Raw genomic sequence first — 24,072 nt, 5'->3', positions numbered from 1 at the left:
AAGGAAAACAAGAAGTCATTGGGATTAGCCTTCAACCCAGGCCCCTCTGCGCCACGTGTTGATGGCACACGAGAAGCTGAACCCAATCTGGTTGGGCCCTTCTACAACCTAGAAAGACTCATCACTCATATTATGGTTCAAGGGGCAGTCGTGGATCAACCTGCGGATGATGCTGAATCTGACGAAGCACCTGCACCACCGAAGCCAACGAAGCTGAAGAAGCCTAAAGCTTCAAAGTCTGCCTCAGCACCAAAAATCTTACGGGCGAAGCCACTGGCTACTGCACCTCCTAAAGACAGTATGCAGTCTAAAGATCTATCACGTATCTCCAAGAAGACTGAGATGAGAAAGAATACTGAGCAGGCACTGACTGTTGCTGCTATTCTACGCAATGACGCCATTGATCTGTCCAGCGATGAAGATCTTACAGATGACGCTCTTGAGCAACTGATCAAGAGCAAGGAAGAAGCAGAGATCTTCAATGATTTGCCTCTCTTTGATGTGGCAATCATCCATAACTTCATTGATGAGTGATTTGACACGCCCAACCTCAGCTTTGAAGATCTGCAACTTCCAATTGGCCTCAGTGTCGCCTTCACTGGCGCCATTGCTTCTGAGCTAGCTCTAGCTCAGCGCATCGTTGAACTGAAGCAAAAGATCGACTATGAGAAAGCTCAGTTCAAGAAGCACATGGCCAAGCTCAGCGTGCAAGATGTGAAAAACTTCAAGATTATGCTGCACGTGCTCAAGGAAGCCTTTCTCAAGAAGAATGAAGAAGCTAAAGGTTCTCGTGAGCGCATGAAGAGCCTGGCTGACAAGTGTGTGCAAGCCTACAATGAGGCTGAGAAGCGCAAGGCTCTTGGTCGTCCTGGCATCGACCCAAGAATGGCTGCAAAGAAGAAGAAGCCATCAACAGACCAATCTGCACCTTCAAGGCGGGAAGAGCCACGCATAGTCTTTCCAAGCAGCATGATTGGCTCGAAGCCAAAGGTCCGGTCAACCGCTTCAGAATTGAAGAAGACGAGGACTGTCGAGGCTGAAGCCAGAAAGAGGAAAAATCTTGATGCTTCTGATGTCGCTCCCTCCAAGAAGAAGCGCAGAACTAAGAAAGATCGGGCTGCTCCCACAAAGCCCCTTGTTGTAGAACCCATCTTTGTTGCTCGCCCTGATTCCTCGCATCAAGAACGATGGATAGTAGTTCATGAGCCTGCTTCCACAGAGGCTCCTGAAGCTGAAGACATCTAGCAGTTGACCCCATCGCTGCTGAAGACATTGGTCACCATGACAATGTTGAAGATGATGAAGTCCTTCCTCAGATCGAGCACCAACTGGTATCATCGCCTGTGCTCACACACAGCGAACTCATCAGCATTGGTCGTCCTCTGATGCCAACTGCTCAGGATGCATCGTGGGCTGATCACCCACAACAACAAGACACTCCAAGCTCTCCCCAACCGCAAGCAACCCCATCAGTGCAAGAAGAGGATGACTCTGAGGCCCAGCTAACTCCATCTTCACAGGCGTCACCCGTGTTACGCAAGCTTCGCAAAGGACCAAGGCCCCAAGTCCCTCTTTCGAGCGTTTCAGGAGGAGAAGTGCACCACCAATCTGTTGCACGTCAGGTGTTTCCAGATGCCACTCCTACTGTGACTGTCTCTGAATCCGAAGCCAAAATGGCTGAAGATGTTCTGGCTGCATCAGTCGATGAAGAAGAAGCCCCAAGAATTGCTACACCCCCGTCTCACCAAGATGTTGTTCTTGAGGAGAACGTGATCGACCCTCCAGCTTCTGAAGTGGAGGTTGAGAATCCTGAGGCTGCCACCACTAACACCACTGAAGCCAATGACGTGGTCATGGCTGAAGACACTGTGGAGCCTGCACCTAACATTGTGCCAGAGGCCAATGAAGCCAATGATGCACCTGCAACAGATGTGCAGCCTGACGCCTCTGTTGATGCCACTGCTCCTGTTCCGCCACCAAGGCCACACACTATCGAGCAAGCATTCAACTATGGCAAACTTATCACTGTCAAATGGCCTTTTCTGACTCCTCCGCCTGCTGCTGGTCCTCAGTTTGACTATCACGTTGAGCACAGGCCTCAAGTTCAGAAGCCAATGCCAAGGTTGCCCAGGTTTCCAGGTACTGCATCTGCACCCGGATCTTTTAATATCAATGGCTTCAAGGCACACAACACCTTCTTTGATAGCGCCAAGAACCCCTACACCAAGGCAAGAATATCTTCTGATCGGTTCTGGAGCTATCAGCAGCACAGTTATTACTCATGCATTTTGTACAATCAAGGTCGCATTTTCCCACATATGCGTCTTGACACTGAAGCCATAACTGGTCTGCCTTGTTTGGAAGAAGCTCTGGATTGCTTTAGAGAGTCTAGATTGTTACCGTTCGTCACTGACAAGGAGCACTAGAACAAAGAATTGCTACTCCAATTCTATGCCACTCCTCATATTCGTGGCTACAACAGAGATCCGAAGACTTGGGTCCTTGAGTGGATGACAGGCAATGTTCATCACGAAGCCAAAGCCTTTGATATCATTGAGCTCACTGGTCTGCCCACTCCAGGAGATCTTTATGAACCTGGTTGTCAGCTTCACAGTGCAGCTATGGAGAGCATTTTTCACAAGCCTGAACCAAACATGAGTCAGATGCTTAGCATGATGAAGCCTTTGCCTCCAGATGCTGCATATCCTAAGGAGTTCTTTATTGAAGACCTTGAGTATCTGCCACGCACTATCTATCACATTATAAGGCGAACTCTCTGGCCCATCAAAGGATATTCTCCACATGCAAAGCTGGAAGGTGCAATGAAGACTTTGGTCTTCCATATTCTTCACGGCAAATGCTTCAATGCACAAGACTTCTTCATCCGCCAACTTGCTGCATCAGGATCTGATCTCTTTGGCTTGAAGTTTTACGCTCCATGGATTATGCGGCTGATCAAACTACACTCAGCTGTCACCTATCATCCCTCTGCTCGCAATCATCGGATCTTTATGCTGACGTTGATATGTCAGTTGAAGCCATCTATCCAGAGCCTGCCAAGGAGCCCCTTAGTCTTCAAAATGCTAATAAGCAAAGTTTCTCACAACACATTGATGGAGATCCAGCAGCCTCTGGCTGGTACTACCCGTGCACCTCATCGTGCCCTCACTGAAGCAACTGAAAGCACCATTGCCCAACGGCCCAAGAAGCGATCTCGTGTTCTCAACGACCGAGAACTTCTGGTTGCTCTTCATTAGAAACAGGATAAGCATCATGACTGGCTGAAGCGCCAAATGCAAAGCCTCTTGGTGGACGTAAACAGGATTCGCAACCTTGCCACCAAGAATGCCTTTGTTGCCCATGAAACCTGTCGGCGTACATGGAAAGGGCTGACGCTTATGTGTTCTGAAGATGATCTTCAAGAGGATGGCTTCTCTGAATGCTTCAAGTTTGACTCAACACCTCCAAGAAGGACTGTGCTGCGACGAACTCCGTCTCTTGAAGACTCTGAGTTCTCCTCCTCTGCTGCAATAGTGAATGCACGTGTCATCGATGATGAAGACGATGCTACTTCACCACCTTCAGCGCGAATCAACACTGCACCAAGTTCGTCTGCACCGCCAACCAACACCGAAGACCCTGCTGCTTCACCAACTCCTCACGGGGACGAGTAGGTGCTCTATGTCTTCAAACCTTTTTGGTCCTTACTGACAAAAGGGGGAGAAGCATATGAGTTTGATAGTATTCAAGCGGGTTCATATGGGCGGTAGTTTTATATTTTGCCTAGTGTTTACAACTCTCGCGTCTTGATACATTTGGTTCTTTGAGTTGTAACACTCAAACTCGATGGTCGTCTGCTACTTATTTGCTATTCTGTGATGCGATGATAAATTCCGCATGTGCGACGATAAATTCCGCACTTAGATCATTTTGCAGACGTCCATTTTTCATTATGCATGTCATTATCTTCACATACTTTTCATGCATGATAAATTGTCATCATAATTTGAAGAGGATCTCCACAAGTACAACCTGCCATGTGCATTTGCATACCAAAAGCAAATTACTTATATGCACATCTTCAGGGGGAGCCTTTGCCACTTATGAAGACAATAACCTATCCTTTTACAATTTCACATATTTTATTCCCCGTTGAAAACTTCAACTAGTTTGTCATCAATCACCAAAAAGGGGGAGATTGTAAGTGCATCTAGTGCCACCCCTAGTTGGTTTTGGAGTATTGACGACAAACCTAGTTGAGGGACTAATGTGTTTGTGAGAATTGCAGGATAACACAGGTAGAAGTCCCTCATTGATTCGGTTTTCCTACCAGAGATGACCCCTAAAAATGTATGAAGACATTGAAGTCAGAGGTGGTATGTGAAGACATTCACATTGAAGACTATGATAAGAGAAGACATCGCGTGAAGACTATGGAGCGTGAAGACTTAGCAGTTTCGTCGTTCTGTGTTTTTCTTTGTTGAGTCATAGGAACCACCGTACTGTTAAGTGGGGTCCAAGAGAACCAGTCAGAATGACTGAAGTGATGCTTAACCAAAATCCTATGTCTTCGAGTGAAGACTATGAGAGCAAATCTTGTCCAGAGTTGGATAAGTCAGCTTTGCTTGTAGTCCAAGTAAAGTTGCATGTGTGTTTGAAATCTAACCGTTGGAACACGTGTCAGTTCCTTAGTGACCAAGGGTCATTTCGGACAAACCAGGTCGGGTTGCCCAGTGGCTATAAATATCCCACCCCCTACAACCATAAATGGTTGGCTGCTCAGAGTTAGAGTACGACTTTTGTCGTTTGAGAGCAACCCACCTCGAAGCCTTTGAGAGAGAATTCCTTGCGAGGATAAAGCCCTAAACACCTAGAGCCAAAGAGTGTTAGGCATCACTTAAGTCTTCCTGTCTGTGTGATCTGAAGACTTATTACACTTGAGGACTGTGAATCCTCCAGCCGGTTAGGCGTCGCGTTTTGAGCATCCAAGAGTCATTGTGGATCGCAGGTGAACAAAGTCTGTGAAGGTTTGAAAGTCTACCTTGAAGACTTACCAGAGTGATTGGGTGAGGTCTGTGTGACCTTAGCTCAAGGGGAATACAGTGAGGACTGAGTGTCCTGAGCTGCGTGTTCAGGACTGGGTGTCCGGGACTGTGTGTCCTCAGGTTTAAATACCTAGCCGCCCTAACCAGACGTACAACTGTCACAGCAATTGGAACTGGTCTACCAAATCTTTGTCTTCAATGAGTCACTGGTTTCATCCTTCCCTTCCCTTTACTTACTGTTGGTCCTTGTGAAGTCATTGTATGATTGCATTATCTTTTGTCTTCACTGAGTGACTGCTTGTTCTGATTGGCTTCACAATATCTTCCTACCTGATCTTTACTGCCTAGCTGCTATTAGTCATTGTGCTTTCAGTTCATTGAGTACTTGACTATGGTTTGCCTAGTGTAGTCTACCTTCCGCTGCATGGTAATAGGTTTATTTCTATCGTTTGTCTTCGAAACTTCCATGTTTTGAAGACTTTCATAAAAGTCGCCTATTCACCCCCCTCTAGTCGATCACTAGCACTTTCAGGTCGCCGCCTCCTCCAGCGGCCGCCACAGCCGTCCGGCCTCCCCCTCCACCAGGTGAGCTCCTCCTTCTTTTTTGTTTAATTATTTTATTTTTGTTTCTTTTAGTTTAGTTTAGTTTCTATTTTAGTTATAGTTTTAGTTTATTTTATTTTAGATTAGTTTTAATTTTAGTTTATTTTAGTTTACTTTATTTTATATTAGTTTTAGTTTTAGTTTATTTTAGTTTAGTTTATTTTAGATTAGTTTTAGTTTTAGTTTAGAAGAATAAGTAGAAGGAGGAGGGAGAAGAAGAAAGAAGAAAAGAAGAAGAAGAGGAAAAAGGAGAAGAAGAAGAAGAAGAAGAAGAAGAAGAAGAAGAAGAAGAAGAAAGAGGAGAGGAGAAGAAGAAGAAGAAGAAAGAGGAGAGGAGGAGGAGAAGAAGAAGAGAAGAAGAAAAGAAAAAAAGAGACCCTGACCCGACCCCCGACACCCCGACACCCCGGCACGACACCCCGACCCCGACCCCGACACCCCGGCACGACACCCCGACCCCGACCCCTGACATCCTGACACCACACCCTGACCCCGACCCCCGACCAACCGGCATCCTGACACCACACCCCGACCCACACCCCGACCCCGACCCTGACCCCGACCCCGACACCCCGACACCCTAACACCACGCCCCGACCCCGACCCCGACCACCAACACCCCGACCACCGACACCCTGACACCACACCCACCCTTACCCCCGACCCCCGATACCCTAACACCACACCCGACCCCGACCCCTGACACCCTGACACCCCGACCCTAACACGACACCCCGGCATGACACCCTGACCCTGACACCACACCCCGACCCCATATATATTTGTGTTGATCGGGTGTATTTTTATTATGTTCATGATTATGATACACTTAAATTATATACATATTACTATGTTCATGTCAGGTATCCAATTTTTTTATGTTGTACTAATTTCGTTTACTTTTTGTCATTGCAGGTGTTGACAGGATGGTGGGCAAGGGTCTAGAGCGCCCCGATCCTCCTGCGAACGCTACTGGGAGGGGTGGTTCCATTATTCTAGCCCAGCCCCTCCGAAGAGTGTTGCTAGACAGTATGCAGACAACTGCGGCAGGCACTTCTTCTTCGGTTGGGAGAGGTCGAGGGAGGACGAAGAAGGCTGGTAGAGGTGGACGTGGCAGCGGGAGAGGTAGGAAGGCTGCTACGCCTTCCTCGCCGTCACCCTCAGTTGATTTACCCGACCACGGGACTGCTCCGTCTGACGTGGACCCGTCTCAGACTCCGGTCCATGAGCCTCCAGTCGCCGATCCTTCGCCCCAGCAGATTTGGGTCGCTGATCCTTCGCCCCACCTGACACGGGTCGCCGGTCCTTCGCCCCACATGAGTCTGGTCCCAGAGTCTTCATTCCAGAAGACTCCGGTCACAGGGTCTTCGTCCCAGAAGACTCCAGTCACGGGGTCTTCGTCCCAGAAGACTCCGATCCCGGAGGCTTCTTTCGACAAGACTCCGGAGGCTAGTGGCCATAGTGATGGTAGCGAGGACACCTTTTCTGATGATAGCTACAGCGACAACGAGCTGGTTGAGAAGGGCAAGAAGGTCTACAAGTGTGGCTGTACAAAGCTCCCGCCCATGCCGGCGACCCCCGACCAGAGGTGGTTAATTGCGTCTAAAGGGTTGAAGTAAGTGCATTTAATATTTTTTTAACCTTTTGCCTTCATGCTCCTTCAAATTAATATCTAATGCGTTGTCCTTGTCATGCTGCTGGGTACACCCTCGTGGTGTCCGCAGGCCCAACCAGGTCCTTGGTGTGATTTGCCGGCAGCACTTCCCTGGGTGGGTCACGTTCCCCGGTGAGGGTCAGGTTCCACAGCTAGCACTGAGCTGGGAGCTGTACTCGGTTGCCCTGGCCCCGCCCGGGGAGATGGTCGGCGGTGTCTTGTGCGAGACGGTGGCCGACATGGTGTTCCGTCGGTTTTGGGTAATTTCTCCTTTACAGAATTAAAAGTCAACACTACCTAGTGATTACCTAGTGATTGTACTAATCAGTGTTATCTTGTTTGATTGCAGACCTTCTACAGGGTTTCAGAGGGAGAGCAGGAGGCCACGTCTATGGTTGTCGAAACCGAGTGCAAGCGCCTACTTCAAAACTTACGGCACGAGGCTCGGGTGCAGGCCGTTCAAGACTACTATGCCTCGAAGGGTATTAGGAGGGCCAAGACGAAGTGTCGCGACAAGTTTCTTAGTAAGGAGAAGTACATGAAGGTAATTACCTATTCTTAAGGCCTTGAACTAAGTTCTCTTGATTTCATTCGTAGGCTTAGCGCTGAAATTTCTCTTGACTAACTTAGGTGCCCCTGAGATGGTGTGTGGATAAGATGGACTGTTGGGAGGCGTTGGTGGATGCGTGGTGCTCTCTCGAATGGCTAGTCGAACACCAGAGGGCCAAGGATAAGCGCGACCAAATGGAAGGTGTGCCACACCATCAAGGGAGCTCCAACCTGTTTGAGTACGGGGATAACTGGGCATGTGGTTTGCTACATGATTCATGCAATTTCATTCTTCATGCTAGCTAGCATTTATCCCTTCCAAAATGACTTAATATGCATAGTTAGTTAAATATGGCATAACTACCTTAGATAGTTCATTTATTACATATTTAGCTCCAAAATGACATAATAACCTTAGATAGTTCTATAAAATGACTTTATATGCTTTAGTTAGTTAAAAAATGGCATAACTACCTTCGATAGCTCAATAACGACCTAAAGTAATCTTAGCTAGTTCATTCATGACATAATTAGCTCTAAAATGACATAATAACCTTGGATAGATCTATAATGACATTATTAGCATACTTTGGTCAAAATGGCATAATAATCTTGGTTACCTCGAAAATGACCTAAACTTAGCTTATTTTCCTCAAAAATGACATAATAACCTTTCTTAGCTCCAGAATGACCTATTTACATAGCAATATCATTCTTCATGCTAGCTTGAGCCCTTAACTAATATTTTGTTCCTCTCTCTCAAGCGCTCCACCACAAGAAGCCTGTGCCAAGTCTGTTCGACCTCTATGGCATGGCCCATATGGCCCCGTACAAGAAGGCCAAGCCATTCACAAAGTCTGACCTAGATGATCCAGAGAGCTTCACCAACAAGTCCTCCCACCACAAGCTTGTGAAGTACAGAGACGAGGGGAAGGCGAGGAAAGGGGAGGACTTTAACCCAAGCCAGGATCCTTTTGATACAGAGCTGGTGATGATATTTGGTGGCGGGAGGTCCCATGGCTCTCAAGCCATTGGTGATGGACTGATACGTTGTCCTAAGACTCTCCCGTGGATCAAGAAGCGCCTGAGTCGCTCTGATCCTGAGATAACGCCTCGTGCACGGCCCACGGAGCTCGCCATGGCGGTTAGTTATACGGACTCTCTCACCTTTCCTCCATTACATTGTGTGTGCGTCCGTCGATGATTACAATCCTAACGAGGAGTGGTGTGTTGCAGGCTATTGTTGAGAAAGAGAGATTGAAGACGCAGGCGCTTGTGGAGGAGGCAAAAAGGGAGGCACAAAGGGAGGCGGCGGAGAGGGAGAGGGAGATGGAGGAGAGGACGGCTAAGCTGATGGAGGAGGAGAGGAACGGAACGACAGCGCTAACCGGGCCCTATACGAGCTCATCGTGGTACGTTTCTCGTGCATATTAGCCCAATCATGCACGTAATGTTCGCATTACTATCTAATATGACTGACTCGTGAGAACTAAATGTGCATACCATGTGCGAGAAAAACGGCCAGGCCCCTCCGCCGACGCTCCAGATTACTCCGGCGACCACGGTGAGTTTGATTTGAATGGTCGTTGCTTACTAATATTCACATTTTAGTTTGCGAACTTGCTAACGAGACATTGTTGGAAATGATCTTTTGTGCAACATGGCTCCCGACAAGCATCGACCACTCCTTCTGCCAATGCCGGAACCCCAGCCAGTCCTTCACCTCCATCTGGCACTGGCGCAGCCCCGACCATTCCTACACCTCCGTGATAACGCTATTTTTCTTCTTATTTAGCATGTTTAGTCCATTAATGACATAATTTTGCATATTTAGTCCACAAATGACATAATAAGATGAAGAAAATCAAGGAAGAGGAAGGAAAGAAGGAATAGGAAGAAAAGAAGAAGAAGAAGAAGAAGAAGCTTCTTCTTCTTCTTCTCCAAAATGAAGTTAGCTCTAAGTTATATCAAAAATGGCATAATATGCTTAGTTAGGTCAAAAATGGCATAATTAGGTAGGTAAGCTCAAAACGGCATTTTTCTTCTTATTTAGCCTATTTAGTCCATTTATGACATAATTTAGCCTATTTAGTCCACAAATGACATAATAAGATGAAGAAAATCAAAGAAGAGGAAGAAAAGAAGGAATAGGAAGAGAAGAAGAAGAAGAAGAAGAAGAAGAAGAAGAAGAAGAAGAAGAAGAAGAAGAAGAAGAAGAAGAAGAAGAAGAAGAAGAAGAAGAAGAAGAAGAAGAAGGAGAAGGAGAAGGAGAAGAAGGAGAAGAAGGAGAAGGAGAAGAAGGAGAAGGAGAAGGAGAAGAAGAAGAAGAAGAAGAAGAAGAAGAAGAAGAAGAATAAGAAGGAGAAGGAGAAGAAGGAGAAGGATAAGAAGGAGGAGAAGAAGGAGAAGAAGAAGAAGGAGAAGAAAACTTCTAAGAAGAAGAAGGAGAAGAAGAAGAAGAAGAAGAAGAATAAGAAGAAGAAGAAGGAGAAGAAGAACTTCTTCTTCTCCTTCTTCTTCTTCTTCTTCTTCTAGCTTTCTTCTTCTTCTCCAAAATGAAGTTAGCTCTAAGTATATCTCATAATATGCTTAGTTAGGTCAAAAATGGCATAATTAGCTAGGTAAGCTAAAAATGGCATTTTTCTTCTTATTTAGCCTATTTAGTCCATTTATGACATAATTTATCCTATTTAGTCCACAAATGACATAGTAAGATGAAGAAAATCCAGGAAGAGGAAGAAAAGAAGGAATAGGAAGAAAAGAAGAAGAAGAAAAAGAATAAGAAGAAAAGAAGAAGAAGTTCTGCTTCTAGTCTTCCTCTTCTTCTTCTAGTTTTCTTCTTCTTCTCCAAAATGAAGTTAGCTCTAAGTTATATCAAAAATGGCATAATATGCTTAGTTCACTCAAAAATGGCATAATATGCTTAGTTCACTCAAAAATGGCATAATATGCTTAGTTCACTCAGAAATGGCATAATTAGCTAGGTTAGCTCCATTTTACCTAAGTATGCTTACTTCTTCTTCTTCTTCATTTTCTTCTTCTTCTTCATTTTCTTCTTCTTCTTCTTCTTCTTCTGATTCTAGTCTTCTTCTTCTAACTTTCTTGTTTCCCATTTTGCAGATTTAATTCACTATATGGAAGCTTGCATGGATGGAGTGCTTGTTTCCCTTTTCTTTTTTTGTTTGTATCGATGAAAAATGTGGAACTTGTTATATGGATGCATGGAACAATGTGTTGGATGAACATTGTGATGTTACTGTAATATGTATGGATGGAACTCTGTTTCTTATTATGTATGTATGTTGTCATGGATGGAGCTATGTGTTGGATACATCATATGTCTGTTGTGCATGTGAAAAAAAAATATGTATATCTGTGTGTGAATTCCTGTGAAATTAAATGGATTCAAATAAAAACAGGGGATATGTAGCCTCTTTGCCGTCTGCTAGCGGACGGCGAAGCCCTTTGCCGTTTGCTAGCAGACGGCAAAGAGGACACGTGGCACCTACCTGTAAAACCTGGGAACACTGGCTGCCTATTTGGTCACTTCGCCATCTGCCAGCAGACGGCAAAGATTCAAATCACTTTGCCGTCCGCTGGCAGACAGCATAGCTGGCCACATGGCAGCTGCCCAGTGCTACCTAGCTGATCTCTTTGCCGCCTGTCAGCGAACGGCAAAGTGATTTGACTCTTTGTCGTCCACTAGCAGACAGCAAAGAGCGTCGTTAACCCCCTAACGGCTGTCACGCCACCGCACCATCGTCCATTGTCTATGCCATCTGCTGGCCTCGGATGGCGGACGACGCAATCCTTTGCCGTCCGTTTCCAGGAAGCGGGTGGCAAAGAAGGCCTTCACTGGCACGTGTTCATCCGGACAGTTTGCCGTCTGCTGGCGGACGGTAAAGAAGTTTGTCGTCCGTGATCTATGCCTTTACCGTCTGCCATGGCAGACGGCAAAGAAGCTGATTCTAGTAGTGTCATGGGGTTGTCTACGAAATTTAGCAAAATTAAACTCATGAGACATATCCCCTAAACCAACAGAAACAATATCCTTATTGCAGTCTATCTTAGCATTAACAGTATTCAAGAAGGGTCTACCAAATATAATGGGACAAAAGATATCCTGTGGGGACCAAGAACAATAAAATCAGCAAGATATTTAACTTTCCCACACAAGACTTCAACATCTCTAACAATCCCAACTGGTGAAATAGTATCTCTATTAGCAAGCTTAATTGTCACATCTATCTCTTCCATCTCAGCAGGTGTAATATCATGCATAATTTCTTTGTATAAGGAATGAGGTATTGCACTTGCACTAGCACCCATATCACATAAACCGTGATAGCAATGATCTCCTATTTTAATAGAAATAACAGGCATGCCTATAACAAGTCTATGTTTATATTTAGTATCAGGTCTAGCAATTCTAGCAACTTCATCACAGAAGTAAATAACATGCCCATCAATATTATCAGCCAAGAGATCCTTAACCATAGCAAACTTAGGTTCAACTTTAACTTGCTCAGGGGGTTGTGTGTCCTAATATTACTTTTGTTGACTACAGTTGAAGCTTTAGCATGATTCTTTATTCTAACAGGGAAAGGTGGTTTCTCAATATAAGCAGCAGGAACAACAGGATCATCATAAGCGATAGTCTTTTCTTCAACTTTAATAGGAGCAACTACTCTTACTTCTATGGGAGGATTATATTTAAACCACTTCTCCTTAGGGAGATCAACATGAGTAGCAAATGATTCACATAAAGAAGCTACTATCTCAGAGTCAAGTCCATATTTAGTGCTAAATTCACGAAAAGCATCGGTATCCATAAAAGATTTAACACAATCAAACTTAGGTGTTATACCTGACTCCTTACCTTCGTCAAGATCCCAATATTCAGAGTTGCGTTTAATTCTATTCAATAAATCTCATTTGAATTCAATAGTCTTCATCATAAAAGAACCAGTACAAGAAGTGTCGAGCATGGAGCGATTACTGGGAGAAAGCCGAGCATAAATTTTTTGAATAATCATTTCTTTCGAGAGCTCATGATTGGGGCATGAATATAACATTGACTTAAGCCTCCCCCAATCTTGAGCGAGGCTTTCTCCTTCGTGAGTCCAAAAATTATATATATAATTACGATCACGATGAACAAGATGCATAGGATAAAACTTCTGATGAAATTCCAATTTCAATTGTTTGTAGTTCCATGATCCCATATCATCACATAGCCTATACCATGTCAATGCCTCTCCCTTCAAAGATAAAGGGAAAACATTCTTATTGATAACATCCTCGGGCATACCTGCAAGCTTAAATAATCCACAAACTTCATCCACATAGATTAAGTGTAAATCGGGATGCAATGTTCCATCTCCTGCAAAAGGATTAGCTAGCAGTTTCTCTATTATACCCGAAGGAATTTTAAAGTAAACATTTTCAGTAGGTTCAGTAGGTTGAGGGGTAGCTAATTGTGGTTCCGGACGAGGTGAAGATACCTCGAACAAACCCCTCAAAGGATTATGTTCCATAGTAACAAGTGACAGTAAATTTCAGCACACTATATAATTTTTTCCTTACCAAATTCCACCTACCAAAGGCGCTTCACTCCCCGGCAACGGCGCCAGAAAAGAGTCTTGATGACCCACAAGTGTAGGGGATCTATCGTAGCCTTTTTGATAAGTAAGAGTGTCGAACCCAACGAGGAGCAAAAGGAAATGATAAGTGGTTTTCAGCAAGGTATTATCTGCAAGCACTGAAATTATCGGTAACAGATAGTTTTGTGATAAGATAAATTGTAACGAGCAACAAGTAATGAAACTAAATAAGGTGCATAAAGATGGCCCAATCCTTTTTGTAGCAAAGGACAAGCCTGGATAAACTCTTATATGAAATAAAACGCTCCTGAGGACACATGGGAATTATCGTCAAGCTAGTTTTCATCACGATCATATGATTCGCGTTCGGTACTTTGATAATTTGATATGTGGGTGGACCGGTGCTTGGGTGCTGTCCTTACTTGGACAAGCATCCCACTTATGATTAACCCCTATTGCAAGCATCTGCAACTACAACAGAAGTATTAAGGTAAACCTAACCATAGCATGAAACATATGGATCCAAATCAGCCCCTTACGAAGCAACGCATAAACTAGGGTTTAAGCTTATGTCACTCTAGCAACCCATCATCTACTTATTACTTCCCAATGCCCTCCTCTAGGCCCAAACAATGGTGAAGTGTCATGTAGTCAACGTTCACATGACACCACTAGAGGAAAGACAACATACATCTCATCAAAATATCGAACGAATACCAAATTCACATGACTACTAATAGCAAGACTTCTCCCATGTCCTCAGGAACAAACGTAACTACTCACAAAGCATATTCATGTTCATAATCATAGGGGTATTAATATGCATAATGGATCTGAACATATGATCTTCCACAAAATAAACCAACTAGCATCAACTACAAGGAGTAATCAACACTACTAGCAACCCACAAGTACCAATCTGAGGTTTGGATACAAAGATTGGATACAAGAGATGAACTAGGGTTTGATATGAGATGGTGCTGGTGAAGATATTGATGGAGATTGACCCCCTCCCGATGAGAGGATCGTTGGTGATGACGATGGTGGTGATTTCCCCCTCCTGGAGGGAAGTTTCCCCGGCAGAACAGCCCCGCCGGAGCCCTAGATTGGTTCCGCCAAGGTTCCGCCTCGTGGCAGCGGAGTTTCATCCCGTGAGCTTGCTTATGATTTTTTTCTCAACGAAAGACTCCATATAGCCAAAGATGGGCATCAGAGGGCCACCAGGGGGGCCACGAGGCAGGGGGCGCGCCTAGGGGGGTAGGGCGCGCCCCCACCCTCATGGATGGTGGGTGGCCTCCCTCTGGTACTTTCTTTGCTCAATATTTTTTATATATTTTGAAAATAAGTCCCGTGGAGTTTCAGGACTTTTGGAGATGTGCAGAATAGGTCTCTAATATTTGCTCCTTTTCCAGCCCAGAATTCCAGCTGCCGGCATTCCCCCTCTTCATGTAAACCTTGTAAAATAAGAGAGAATAGGCATAAGTATTCATGACATAATGTGTAATAACTGACCATAATGCAATAAATATCAATATAAAAGCATGATGCAAAATGGACGGATCACAGGTCATTCCAAGAACTTTTATTTCTGCACAAAAATAACACCATGGCAATTCTGCTGAAAACAGCGTCAGTCTGGGTTAGTTCCATTCAAATCATGCAAGTTAGAGTCCAAAACAATGGCAAAAGTGTTTGGAAAAGTAGATACGATGGAGACGTATCCTGTCTACGTACCCTCGTAGACCGAAAGCGGAAGCATTTAGTAACGCGATTGATGTAGTCGAACGTCTTCGTGATCCAACCGATCAAGTACCGAACGCACGGCACCTCCGCGATCTGCACACGTTCAGCTCGGTGACGTCCCTCATACTCTTGATCCAGCTGAGGACGAGGGTGAGTTCCGTCAGTACGATGGCGTGTCGACGGTGATGATGAAGTTACCGACACAAGGCTTCGCCTAAGCACTACAACAATATGACCGAGGTGTAAAACTATGGAGGGGAGCACCGCACACGGCTAAATATCAACTTATGTGTCTATGGGGTGCCCCCTCCCCCGTATATAAAGGAGGGGAGGAGGAGGGCCGGCCACAAGGGGCACGCCCAAGGGGGGAATCCTACTCCTAGTAGGAGTAGGTTTCCCCCTTTCCTAGTCCTAGTAGGGGAAGAAGGAAGGAAAGGAAGAAGAGAAGGAAAGAGGGGGGGGGGGCTAGCCCTAGTCCAATTCGGTTTGGGCTAGGGGGGCGCGCGCCACACCTTGGCCTGCCTACTCTCTTCCACCATTAGGCCCATGAGGCCCAATAACTCCCCGAGGGAGGGGGGGTCCGGTAACCCCCGGTGCTCCGAAACTTATTCGAAACGACCCGAACCATTCCTGTGTCCAAATGTAGCCTTTCAATATATGAATCTTTATGTATCGATCATTTCAAGACTCCTCGTCATGTCCGTGATCTCATTCGGGACTCCAAACAACCTTTGGTACATCAAATCACATAACTCACAATACATATCGTCATCGAATGTTAAGCATGCGGACCCTACGGGTTCGAGAACTATGTAGACATGACCGAGACACATCTCCGGTCAATAACCAATAACGGATCCTGGATGCTCATATTGGTTCCTACATTTTCTATGAAGATCTTTATCGGTCAAACCGCACAACAACATACGTTGTTCCGTTTGTCATCGGTATGTTACTTGCCCAAGATTCGATCGTCGGTATCATCATACCTAGTTCAATCTAGTCACTAGCAAGTCTCTTTACTCGTTCCATAATGCATCATCCCGCAACTAACTCATTAGTCACATTGCTTGCAAGGCTTATAGTGATGTGCATTACCGAGAGGGCCCAGAGATACCTCTCCGACAATCGGAGTGACAAATCCTAATTTCGATCTATGCCAACTCAACAAACACCATCGGAGACACCTTTAGAGCATCTTTATAATCGCCTAGTTACGTTGTGACGTTTGATAGCACACTAAGTGTTCCTCCGGTATTTGGGAGTTGCATAATCTCATAGTCATAGGAACATGTATAAGTCATGAAGAAAGCAATAGCAATAAACTAAATGATCATAGTGCTAAGCTAACTGATGGGTCTAGTCCATCACATCATTCTCTAATGATGTGATCCCGTTCATCAAATGACAACACATGTCCATGGCTAGGAAACTTAACCATCTTTGATTAACGAGCTAGTCAAGTAGAGGCATACTAGGGACACTCTGTTTGTCTATGTATTCACACATGTACTAAGTTTCCGGTTAATACAATTCTAGCATGAATAATAATCATTTATCATGATATAAGGAAATATAAATAACAACTTTATTATTGCCTCTAGGGCATATTTCCTTCAGCCTACATAGTTCTCGAACCCATAGGGTCCGCACGCTTAACGTTCGATGACGATTTGTATTATGAGTTATGTGATTTGATGACCGAAGTTTATTCAGAGTCCCGGATGAGATCACGGACATGACGAGGAGTCTCGAAATGATCGATGGGTAAATATTCATATATTGGAAGGTTGCATTTGGACATCGGAATGGTTCCAGGTAGTTCGGGCATTCTTTCGGAGTACCAGGAGGTTACCGGAACCCCCCGGGGAAGTTAATGGGCCTTAGTGGAGAGAGCGAAGAAGGGCCACGAGGCGGCGTGCGCCTCCCCCTGCCCAAACCGAATTGGACAAGGGGTGGGGGCGTGGCCCCCTCCTTCCTTCTCCTTCTCCCCTCCTTCCTTTTCCCTCCGGTGGAAGAAAGGAAAAGGGGGGCCGAATCCTACTTGGACTAGGAGTCCAAGTAGGACTCCCCCCTGGCGCGCCCCTCCTAGCCGGCCTCCTCTCTTCCTCCCTCCTTTATATACGTGGCCAGGGGGCACCCTAGTAGCACAATAGACAATCTCTTAGCCGTGTGCGGTGCCCCCCTCCACAATTCAACACCTCGATCATATCGTTGTAGTGCTTAGGTGAAGCCCTGCGTCGGTAGCTTCATCATCACCGTCACCACACCGTCGTGCTGACGGAACTCTCCCTCGTCCTCAGCTAGATCAAGAGCTCGAGGGACGTCATCGTGCTGAACGTGTGCTGAACACGGAGGTGCCATACATTCGGTACTTGGATCAGTTGGATCGTGAAGACGTTCGACTACATCAACCGCGTTACTAAACGCTTCCGCTTTCGGTCTACGGGGATACGTGGACACACTATCCCCTCTCGTTGCTATGCATCTCCTAGATAGATCTTGCGTGGTCGTAGGATTTTTTTTTTTGAAATACCGCGTTCCCCAACAATATTGCGCTGGGCCATGGATCAGGCCGAGTTCAACGATACTTGTCAGAGAGCAAGATGGGCCAAGTGTAGGGGGTACTGGGCTCCTCAAGGCTAGTGTGTCACATCATTTTGGACGAAGACGTTGATGGCGCTAGAGGACGACAATGATGTGGTGTAGACGGTGGTTAGGGTGTCGACATCAGGTGATCGTGCAAGACCCGTCGTTTCTTGATGACAATGAGGAGAAGATTGTGGATGGTGCAATGGAGGCAGTGGTGGAAGAAAACAAGAAGGCTATGGCCCCCGCCGCTCGAAGCGCCTCGGTCGCCGCGTCTAGAATAGGTGTTTGTAAGTTAAATTTAACCCCGTTCCCCAATCCCTTGTACTAAAAAAATCATCATACAAACCCTAAAATCCATCGATTATGTGACGAATCAAGTGTGGAAATCCAACTCCGCAACCCCCTTTGTATTCAATCCCCTCCACAACCCTTGAACCGAGTCCAAAAATCCGATCTAAACCGTGAATCAAATGTAGTAAATTGAGAGAGAGGGGGGGGTAAGGGCTTACTGCCATTGTTGATGTCTTGCTGGTGTGCTCGTGAATCCGGTGCTTGACGCCTAGGATCTCCTTGCAATCTGCCGCTCCGTCGCTCACCGCCGTCGATGTGAGAGTGGGAAGAGGGAAGGAAGAGAGCGGTGATGGTAATTATGCCGTCACTTCAAGAAACACCGCGATGTCTTGAGATCGTTTCCTCGCGTGCAATAACCCACGCCCACGTGCCTCAAGTTGCATTGCTTGCCTTTGGCTATGAAAAGATAGCCGATTCGACTATTCCCTAAAGCCAGCCTCAGAGGTGCTTTATGCTTCGTACGTGTTAGTTTTTTGATGCGACCCAATCAATCAAACGGATCAATTTCTTTTCGGTTTAAGCTTGGTGCGAACAACCAAACGAGTCATAAGCGTAACAGTCATAATACGTCAACGCTCGGTATAAGCGTACACTGCTTTATCATGTAGTATATCTGTATATACAGGCGTAACAAGCCGCAGCTCGGCAGCATCTTCTCTCCTAATCCAAAAGTGCGCGTGCTTCCTTGTCGCGTCTGTACGGAGCTGAGGAGGAGATGGACGCCATGGCAGCGCTCGCCAGAACGGGGCCTTCCCTCGCCGCCGCCGGCCACAGGAGCTCCGCAACGTTCCGGCCGTCGGCGTCACTCTCCTCCTTCGCCTCCGCTTCCTCGAGGAACCGCGGCCGCGTCGGGCTGAGCACGGCGGGGTGCAACCGGTGGGCAACCAGGGTAGCTCGCGCCACCCCCAACCGCATCGTCGCCTCCTCGGTTGGTTCCCTGGACTTGGCTCTCACCTACTTGCGCTCGCCCGAGGCTTCTCGTTGGGGATTAGGGCCGGCTAGGGTCGAAATTTGGTTTGGTGCTGCTGTGAATTGTCATGGTTTTGGTTTAATGTAGTATTGGTTGAGCTCATTTATTCAGTATAAATGGAAAAAGATGAGCTGCTTGTTAAGAAATACCCCCTTCTAATTGCGGGTGACCATGCATACATGAAGAAAATGCACCATAATGTGGCTAATGCCATATTTTGCCTGGCCCAGCCTCAACTTTTTCCAACCATTTTAAGTAATTGTCTATGTGACTGTAGGTAGGAACTGAAATAGAAGCGAAATTAAGCTGTTGTCTTTCTGTCAGTTGGTGACCGACAATTTTGGCGATGTATAGCACTGAAATTGAACTAAGATATCTATCAATTCAGTAATTGATATCTTAGTCCCCTTCTAATTGTGGGTGACTATGCACAGATGAAGAAAAAATTTCCAACCATTTTGAGTAATTATCTATGTCAATGTCGGTAAGAACTGAAATTGAAGTGAAATTAAGCTGCTATCTTTCTGTCAGTTGGCGACCGACAATTTGACAATGTATAGCACTGAAATTGGACTAAGATATCAATCCCGGAAATGGTGTAACTGATATCTTACTTCCTTTCTAATTGCGGGTGACTATGCACAGATGAAGAAAATGCATTATAATGTGTCTAATTCCATATTTTGCCTGATCCAGCCTGAACTTTTTCCAACCATTTTAAGTAATTGTCTATGTGAATGTCGGTAGGAACTGAAATTGAAGTGAAATTAAGCTGTTGTCTTTCTGTCAATTAGTGACCGACAGTTTTGGTGATGTATAGCACTGAAATTGAACTAAGATGTCAATTCAGGAAATGGAGTAATTGATATCTTAGTTCCCTTCTAATTGCGGGTAACTATGCACGCACGAAGAAAATGCACCATGATTCCATATTTTTCCTGGTCCAGCCTGAACTTTTTTCAACCATTTTAAGTAATTGTCTATGTGACTGTCGGTAGGAACTGAAATTGAAGTGAAATTAAGCTGTTGTCTTTCTGTCAGTTGGCGACCGACAATTTTGGTGATGTATAGCACTGAGACATGCTACATTGTGTTGATTATCAAATAAAAGTCATTTCTGTTCACTATCAAACTGTAAGACGGATTGTCTTCTGTTTACTAGATTGTTTTGTAAGGGAAAGATGCCATTTTCATTAAGTACCTTTAGTAGATTTTGCATCTTGTTGTCATTTCAACTCTAGCTGTGGAACTATCGGTCGGATTCCTCAAAATTTATTGATCTGTGCTATATAGTGGTTGTATCCACTACATATGCTACAATTGTGTGTTCACAAGAATTCTGGTCAAACTTTTGACCTTAGTTTTTACGCAGGGATCCCTGTGTTCTGATTGTGTTTTTTTTTAAATTGTAACAATGTGTGGGGTAGTTAGGATGTTAATAGGCATGTAGCCAAGTTCCTCTTCCAACCTCTTTCCAAAAGGGTAATGCTATCAATAACTTTATCTGTTTTGACACATGCATAACCACAGAGTAGGGATCTTTCCTGGTTGAGTCCTGGTCTCATGGTTTTGTTTGGTATGCTCTTATATTAAACCTACCAGAACTTCAGAAATGGCTTAGTTATTTTGAGAATTTGTTAAAGTTGATGTAGTCCTTTTACCAATTTCCTGGAAGATTCAGCAAAGCATTTTTCTCAAGTTTTAGGAATGTAATAGTGGGTAGATGGTTCTCGGTGAAGTCATCATTTGTTAATCCCTTTCACCAAGACAAGGTTGATCAGTGAACTTTTTAAGGGCAGTCGACGAGTAATGGACTCGGGAAACCTAATGCATACATTTATTTGCTACCCAAGATTGTCATTCAAGGAAATAAACCCAGTAAACGATGTGGCCACACCCCTAAACACAACCGGTGTCGTAATCATCAATATTTGATATTTGTCATTTTTATTGACTATGACAGATCACCTCTTTACCAAGCTGAGACCAATTATGCCTAATTGTCCAAATTGTAAACATGATTTGATTCTCCATTCTGTTAGATTGAGCTAAGATGATCCTCCAAAGTGTCCAATAATTGATGTATTACTAAAAGGGCAGCCAGGTGCACTTGCGCACGATCCAAGGAAATGCCCAACCACTTTGGGTCTTTTGTATGCAGCCTTTCCCTACATTTCTGCAAGCGGCTGTTTCCAGGACTCGAACCAGTGACCTCATGGTCACAAGGCAATAGCTTTACCGCTGCGCCAAGGCTCCCCTTCCAATAATTGATGTATCACTAATTTGGGAATTTGCAGTCTGCTTGTTTTGCGTTGGCTTTTGTATTTGATGCCTGAAAGATATAATAGATGTTGTTTCATTTAAGAGCGCCAACTTAGTTCATCCCTTCTCAGAAAAGGAAACCGAGGACTATTACGACATTACCAGTTATTCCTTTTCCAGTTAAAGAAACTAAGAAACATTGTGGTCTATCTTGATGATTATGGGACGGAGGGAGTATGAGATATTGCTTAACTAGATTTTTATTTTGTGCAGGAGGTTGAGCAGACCTACATTATGATCAAACCTGACGGTGTTCAGCGTGGTCTGGTATGTGCTTCTTGACTTTTATCAATGTTTTGGTATCTGTTGTTTGTTTCAGTTCAGATAAAACATATAGTCTTTGCCTGTAGGTTGGAGAGATTATTTCTCGCTTCGAGAAGAAGGGCTTTTTGCTGAAGGGGCTGAAGCTTTTTCAGTGCCCCAAAGACTTGGCTCAGGTTTGCTTAAAAATGCATTAAATCTTTCGAAGCTGCTGTCACCTTTTAGTGCTTACTTAGCATGGTAAAATGTTCAGTGTAATTATAAGCAATACCTTTTTTTTTCTAAAGGAAAGCATCATCCTTCTGTCACTCTGTCAGTTTAATAGTTCAAAATGGTACCATTGACACTCGCAGTGGTTAAAATGCCAGCATCTAATAGTATTTGTCACAATAGAACACCATATCCCAGTTTATTTTGTTAAACGTCATTTTCTGTAACACCATGTATCTGCCATAATAGGATGCACTAAAAAATTCTTAGCATGTGTCAGCCAAGCAGTTTTTAGAAAACATTTCTTCTGAAAATACCACTTAGATCTGGTCAAGCCAGATTTTTTACAAGTCAAAAAGAGCATAAGGTCTTGTCTTTGTTTTCACATAGAGAAGTAAATGTTGAGAGTCAACGAATTGAAAATGCTTTTACATACTAAGTTAATAACTCTCCTATTCTGTCTTTTTTTACCTCAGGAACATTACAAGGATCTGAAGGAGAGACCTTTCTTTCCCAATTTAATCGACTACATAACTTCTGGACCTGTAGTCTGCATGGTATATATTTGTAAAGAACTGAAGATATTTGCAACTTCGCATTTTGATCAATATGAATTTCGCCTTTATATTACTTTCGCTATTTTGTTCTCTAAGGCCTGGGAGGGTGATGGTGTTGTTGCGTCAGCTCGCAAACTGATCGGAGCTACTAACCCCCTTCAAGCTGAGCCAGGGACCATAAGGGGTGATCTTGCAGTTCAAACAGGAAGGTTGGCACCCATGCCTTTCCATGTCTTCACACTATTATTTGCAGAATTCCTGTTTAATTTTATTTTATTTCACCTCTATTTACACCCTCTATGTGTACCAAAGAAATTATCATGGAACATTGCTTTTTCAGGAATGTCGTCCACGGAAGTGACAGCCCTGATAACGGCAAGCGAGAAATCGGTAAGTTTTGCCAGTGGCGGATCTAGCAGGGGTGCCATGGCACTCCCCCTACAAAAATGCAAAATAATATATGTATACTATATTCAATATTAATTATAATTGTGTAACAACTTAGTGCTATTTCAGACTATTTAGGCTAAATTATACTATTTTAGTGCAAGTTATTTAGATTTTGTACCGACGTGTTGAAGTTTTTCACCCCTAGTACTTAGATTCTAGGTCTGCCAGTTAGTGTTGCAGCACTTCGGTGCACCGCCGGTTGCTATTCAAGTTGATTCAGTATTTATATGGTTATGGTGTGAATGTTAGCTTGAAGGGAGCTTGGTTTCGCAGCAATTGAGTGCACCGCTATTTGCAGCAATTCTTGACAATAACTTATGTTCTTGTCCTATCTGTAGGATTATGGTTCAAAGAGGGTGAGCTTGCTCAATGGGAATCAGTTCAAACACCCTGGCTTATAGAGTGATCTTTGCATATCAGTTATCACTGCAAGAACCTGATCCAATACTTATTTGGTCAACTTGATTCTGAGGGGCCATGTATGTATGAGTTTACTTCTACCAAGTAAAGTAGCCTGTCAGGGCTTCAAAATTTTCACCATTGCTCACCTGTATGTTCTTTCTTTCTTTGTAAATGTTGAGCGGGTTCAGAACTCTGGCCTTTGGTCAGTATAAATCTTCCTGTTGAGAACTTTCTTCTACTCGGATGTTAATGTTTTGATGAAGAATCAATGCAAAAAAGTTCCAAGGCGTGGACACCGTATACTCTTCTATACTTTACTTCTTGTGGGCCTGTGGCATACGACAGTATTTTTTTAGGGTCACTGACAGTTTCTTTAACACAGACGCAGCCGCTCATACATACACATACATTCATCCTTATGAATGCATGCACATACGCAATACAATTTTGTTGGCAAGATAGAAATTTTACAAAATTTCTGGAAATCATGGTTCCTGGCATGGCATGGGGCGGTCAAACACCTTCACCATAATGCGTGCAAATTACACCGTGGTGTTCAAGACCATGGTCTCTCTCATCCGGATTTCAGTATCAATTGCATCTACAACCTTACCATAAGCAAGCATCCTGAGAGTAGCCATGCATTTATGTAGAGGAGAGAAAGGAAGTTGTCCACAACAATCCTTTCTCGGCTTGAAGTTGTCATCAGCCTTCTCCAGGGCAGAACAAATTTCTGCTCATTTAGAAGCGACGTCGAGAA

At 44.5% G+C, this 24,072-nt stretch overlaps 1 protein-coding gene across 1 annotated transcript; it reads left to right on the top strand.

The window, feature by feature from the left end:
* Positions 1 to 18,763: 18,763 nt before the first annotated feature.
* On the top strand, positions 18,764 to 23,605 carry LOC123102612 (nucleoside diphosphate kinase). Its single transcript, XM_044524018.1, has 7 exons — positions 18,764 to 19,068; positions 21,646 to 21,699; positions 21,783 to 21,869; positions 22,380 to 22,460; positions 22,557 to 22,669; positions 22,801 to 22,850; positions 23,249 to 23,605. The coding sequence occupies exons 1-7, from the start codon at positions 18,856 to 18,858 to the stop codon at positions 23,314 to 23,316; spliced, it is 666 nt and encodes a 221-aa protein (XP_044379953.1). The 5' UTR covers positions 18,764 to 18,855; the 3' UTR covers positions 23,317 to 23,605.
* Positions 23,606 to 24,072: the final 467 nt, after the last annotated feature.

This window comes from Triticum aestivum, chromosome 5A (genome assembly GCF_018294505.1).
Source record: "Triticum aestivum cultivar Chinese Spring chromosome 5A, IWGSC CS RefSeq v2.1, whole genome shotgun sequence".
NCBI lineage: Eukaryota > Viridiplantae > Streptophyta > Magnoliopsida > Poales > Poaceae > Triticum > Triticum aestivum.
This window is presented reverse-complemented; position numbering and strand designations above follow the sequence as displayed.

Coding starts and splice junctions, on each gene's coding strand:
- LOC123102612 (XM_044524018.1), top strand. CDS start 18,856: ATGGACGCCATGGCAGCGCTCGCCAGAACGGGGCCTTCCCTCGCCGCC. Junction 19,069..21,645: donor ACCGCATCGTCGCCTCCTCG/GTTGGTTCCCTG, acceptor TATTTTGTGCAG/GAGGTTGAGCAGACCTACAT. Junction 22,670..22,800: donor CTTGCAGTTCAAACAGGAAG/GTTGGCACCCAT, acceptor TTGCTTTTTCAG/GAATGTCGTCCACGGAAGTG.